This window comes from Euprymna scolopes, chromosome 12 (assembly GCF_053919585.1).
Source record: "Euprymna scolopes isolate OS-2025 chromosome 12, ASM5391958v1, whole genome shotgun sequence".
Taxonomy (NCBI): Eukaryota; Metazoa; Mollusca; class Cephalopoda; order Sepiida; family Sepiolidae; genus Euprymna; species Euprymna scolopes.
In genome coordinates, this window is record NC_136493.1 from 113,270,507 (window position 1) to 113,276,022 (window position 5,516).

The 5,516-nt window shown below is 32.6% G+C and overlaps 1 protein-coding gene across 1 annotated transcript in view; it reads left to right on the forward strand.

Annotated features, from left to right (window-relative positions):
* The first annotated feature begins 2,758 nt into the window (after positions 1-2,758).
* Positions 2,759-5,516, forward strand: part of LOC145291460 (uncharacterized) — a 432,834-nt gene continuing 430,076 nt past the window's right edge. Inside the window, exon 1 of the mRNA XM_080137317.1 lies at positions 2,759-3,726. Within this exon, the coding sequence (XP_079993443.1) occupies positions 3,658-3,726 (69 nt within the window). The 5' untranslated portion in view covers positions 2,759-3,657. The remainder of the gene's footprint in view (positions 3,727-5,516) is intronic.

Genomic DNA, 5,516 nt, shown 5'->3' on the forward strand with positions numbered 1-5,516 from the left:
CAGGATGTTATGGAAAGAAGCCTAAACTTCTACCACTGGACTATCTCGCACGACTGCTTGGATATATCGCGATTTACGTGGATGTTATTTGTTTTTGTTTTTACGATACATTTTGAATGAATTCTATTATTTATACGAAAATGCATTTTTACCTAAATGCGAGCTGGGAATAACTTTCCCTTTTACCAATTTGCTACCCACAAATGGGGAGCGGCATATATTTTTTCAGGAGGTGATGAAAAAAATCAAATAAAGTGCTCGATCGCGGATGTGAGAGCTGAAGAGACAAATATCAATTTCAAAACTATATATAAATATTTCAAAAGCCTGCCATTGGTTTCATTGCGTTGAATCACCCATAGGAGGCTGAATGGAATCAACGCAAATTCAAAGTAGCTGATGAATTTGCGTTGATTGCATTTAGCCTTTTATGGTTGATTCAACGCAATGAAACCACTGGTACGCCTTTGAAATATGTATATATATATATATATATATATATATATATATATATATATATATATATATATATATATATAATGCATACTCACACATACACACACACATATATATACATATATATATGTATGTATTGAAGTAGTTTTGAAGTAATTATATATATATATGTTATGTGTATATATATATGTATATATATATGTATATATGTATATATATATATATATATATATATATATATATATATATATATATATATATATAAACATAAATCGAACGTCATCAAGCGAGATCTTACAATGAAACTAGGTTTTAAATAGTAATTCTTTCTATACAATATATTTCTGTTATTTGCAAAGGAAATGGAAAATAAAGTAAAGACAAGAAAAAAGTGGATAGACAAAAGGGAGCAAAAAGGTGAATACAGGGAAAGCAAGAAAGCGGATATTTCTCCGTGAAATTTGGAGGGCTGATACTTCCTTGTATGAATTTATTTTATTTTCAATTTTTTCAATTTTCCTTTTATTTTTTCAATTACTATATAAAATCTAGTTTCACTAGAAGATCTGACGGATGACGTCGCATTTCGAAAAAAAAAAAAATTGTAACTGAAACACGTATGCACATATGTAGCCAACAAGGTTTTCATAAATAAGTAGAAATTATGTAATAATAACGCTCCGCTTGTCAATGAGTACCTTTTGATAATCACTGGGGTTTTATTGCAAACTACAACAATAAAATCATTCTATTAGTCACACACACACACACACACACACACACACACACACATATACATATATATATATATATATATATATATATATATATATATATATATATATATATAACCTGATACAAACATAATCATTCAGAAAGCATATATATATTTAATATAAAAGCATATATATATATTTAATATAAAAGCATCCATTTACCAGCAATTGTTCCTGCCCATTTAAAAAATATAAAAATATACGTATTTATAGTGTACGAAAATTACCAAATCATTTAGAAAAGGCTTAATCAGTGTATCGCTTGCATAGTTATATTATTATTATTATTATTATTATTATTATTATTATTATTATTATTATTATTATTATTTATTATTATTATTATTATCATCAATATTATGTTGTTGTTGTTGTTGTTGTGAGAGTGTGAAGAAGGAAGATAGAGTCAAAATATGAGGCGGAAAAGAAATGATAAGCTGAGAAAAGGTGATGAAAAGTGAAATGGTGATAAAGAAAAGGTGATGAAAGAAGAGAAGGACAAGGAATTAGGTTTGAAAATGAGAAGAAACAGTGTGAAACAAGAACAGAGGGAAAAGAGGCTGAAACATGACGAGGGGAGGGCAAAGAGGCTGAAACAAGAACAAAATAAAAAGAGAGTAAAATAAAGGGAGAGGATAAGAGGCTGAAACAAGAAGAGAAGAAAAACGGATGAAACAAGAATAGAGGGAGAAGAGGCTGAAACAAGTCATAGTTATATTATTATTATTATTATTATTATTGAGTTACTACATAAAACATTGTGCAAACTTAAAGACATGTGTGTGTGTGTGTGTGTTCGCGCGTGCGTGCGTGCGTGCGTGCGTGCGTGCGTGCGTGCGTGTGTGTATGATAACGAACGTCCTCAGAAAACTTCTTTTTTACTGACAACATTCGCTGATCCGAACGAAACCGGTAAATCTCCCGCGTTTGACGATTTCTTCCTGTGTTGAATTTGTTTTTCTTTTCTTTTTTTTTGTTTCTGTTCTTTTCCACGGCATTTAACTTCAGCATATATCGCGTACTTTATCCACACACACACACACACACACACACACACACACACACACACACACACACTAGTAGTATATATATAGGTCGGGTTGGGGTTTAAAAGGAGATTGTTTCACAATTCTGATCGAGACAGACAAAATAATTACCATACATATAATATAGGGGAAAAGACCATCACATGAAAATGACAGTTACCAAGAGGTATTGAAGTCGGTGTGTATTCTGATTGTATTCATACATCCTAAGGAAAGTGCATAAATAAACGTAGGGTGTATAGATAAATATTTATACACTGCGTGGGTTAATACACTCAGACTGTATAAGTCAATACCATCCACATATCCGAAATACGTAGGTATAAGTTTGTATTTATACAGCCAGTGTACCCATAAATACACCAGAAGTATTTATACAGACTGGGTGCATTGATACACATCGATAAATGAAATGTACATAATATGTACACGTGAGTCGGGGGAAAAAGACGGAGTAGGAGTTGGGGAGTGGTGCTAGGAGGAGTCAAAGAGCAGAATTGGTATTGAACCGAGTCAGTAGCAGCAGCAGTCGCCGCGTCTGCGTTTACAAGAGAGCGTGCGAGTGTTTTTTTTTTTTTTTTTTTCCTTGATATTTTTGCAAGGCAGGCCAGATCAGTGCCGATAGTTTGGCTGCTAAGTGCCCGTTGTTGCCCTGGCTGGAGTCGGCCTATAGCGCCTTCGTTAATAAGTTCTAACGTTAAGAAAGGAGAGAGAAAAAAGCGAACACGGAAGAAAAGGAGACAGACAAGAGATAGGGGGGAAGAAATACACGCATACAAAAAAAGAGGAGTGTATGAAGAAAGGAAGAAAGAAAAAAAGGAAGAGAAAGAGGGAGAAGGAGAGAGTCAGAGAAGTGTGATTATTACTGAACGAGTCGGTGCTTGCGTTTTTTTTCTTTTTTTTTTTTTTTAAACCACGCGCGTGTCGTGAATGTATTTGTTGAGTTCTGCTTCACGTTGGTTTATGTTTGTTGATCCTAGTACGGTGTCTTGTCCGGACTTCTTTTACTTACTATTGTTATTATTAATCTTCTTATTCTTCCTGGTTCCACATCGACCGTCATTATCGGTTGTCAGCGCGAGCCAGTCTTCTCCACCACTCCACTCCATCTTCTGCAGTATAACGATATTAATAATAATAACAACAACAACAGCAATAAACCATTATTGGAATAAAAGGAACTATAACAACGTTACCGATCTCAACAGTTACAACGAATGGTTCTATAGTCCATTTACTATTATTCCTGGAAGTGTTGTGGCAGCCCTTACCGTTATTACCAACATTCCTTCACTCCGCCTTGCACCTATGCGGCGACCTTTTCTTCCATTTTATCAGACCCCCTCATGAAAGTTAAAAACTAAAACAGTTGTGAATCAATGGAGTACGAATGGATTTCACTTCTCCCTTTATTGCTGGTCCTTTTAATTGGAGAAATTCCCCCTAAGGTAAGTGCATCTCTCTTAATGTGTGTGTGTGTGTGTGTGTGTGTATGTGTGTGTGTGTGTGTGTGTGTGTGTGTGTGTGTGTGTGTGTGTGTAATTAAATTGGTCTAGTTTTAGAATTTGGTCAACTCATAGACACAATCGGTGCTTATTCAAATTGGCACTTATTAAAGGTAAAAAAAAAATCAGAAAAAGTCTATATGATGTACGTACTCGTTACAAAACGAATATATCATATTCCAAAAATCATATATTTTGATCAAGTAGTTCATTTTTTTATTCAAGGAAATCAAATTTTAACGACTAAGTGAGTCTTAGTGCTTTCACCGGGCATGATGAAATCCGATGTAATGAATAATGATGAGACAACCCAAATCGAAGTTAAGAGGTCACAAATCAGCCTTATGTTCAATAAAGATTAGTAATAAAAACGCTAAAAATCGTAAATTTTTGTTGTCTTAGTTAAAAAAAACAAACAAACTAATTGATCAATAAACGTGATTATATTACGTCTTTGTTATGTTACGTGTACACACATCATACAGCTATTTCTGTATTTTCTTTACTTTTGATTGCGGCCATAAATGGCAATTTGAATAAGCATCACATTATCCCTTATAAACAAAACATGTTCTTTCTTTATTTCTTTACTGAATTAAAAAAATGAAATTGAGCATCAATGTCAGTACGCCATAGGGTTCCACATCTCTCGGTTGACAAGCATTCCATCTATTTACACTTATCACCTAACGATAAAAAAATGTACACTCAATTAAACATCAAACAACTATTATGACCCCCCCCCAAAAAAAATTTTTTTTAGCAGGGGTTCAGTTTTAAATGTAAGTTTACTTAAAAATAGTACTAGCGTTTTCAGTTGAGTTTTCTACCGGTCATTAGCGTAAAATAGCCTTAAAAAAAAAATTTTATTACATTTGGTCGACTTATCGATCCAAACTCCCATGAAAACTCGTCATTAAAAAAAAAAAAATTGTATTGAATTAACAAAAATTCAATTGAAGATAATTGTCAGTACTTCCATAGTGTTCTACATCTCCCGGGTGACAATCATTCCATCTCATAAACACTTAGCTGTGACTAGCTCTTAATAAACTGTTACCCAATAATATTAAAAATATACAATCTATTAAGCGTCAGAAAACATTTTGCAAATAAATAAATAAATAAATGTTCAGCTTTTATTGTAAGTTTAATTAAAAATAAAATTCCCGTCCCCCAGTGGAGTTATCGACCAGTCATTAGCGTAAAATATCCCATTTTAGAAACGCCTTTCGAAATTTCGATCACAGACCAAAGTGAGAGCGTGTCTGTGAGTGGGGGTATTTTACAATTAACTTACATAGTAAATGTTTTTTTTTTCATTAATAATCTCAGAAATTTCAAGTACGATCAATAAGGTTATATGAAGAATTGCATAAACACATTATCGATTAGCAAACAAATTAGAATGTGTTAGAAAAGTAATCAGAAAAGATCGACTGAGGTCTATAAAGAAGCATATATATATATATATGTATATGTATATATATATATATATATATATACATATGTATATATATATACATATGTATATGTATGCATATGTATATATATATATGTATATATATGTATACATATATATATATCTATAATATAAAGCTGAATGTGTGTGTGTGTGTTTGTGTGTGTGTGTGTGTGTGTGTGTGTGTGTGTGTGTGTCTGGTCACGAATAGACTCCTATATGGTTGACTATTTTAAAAAACTGATTACATATAATGATAGAAGATGTATCG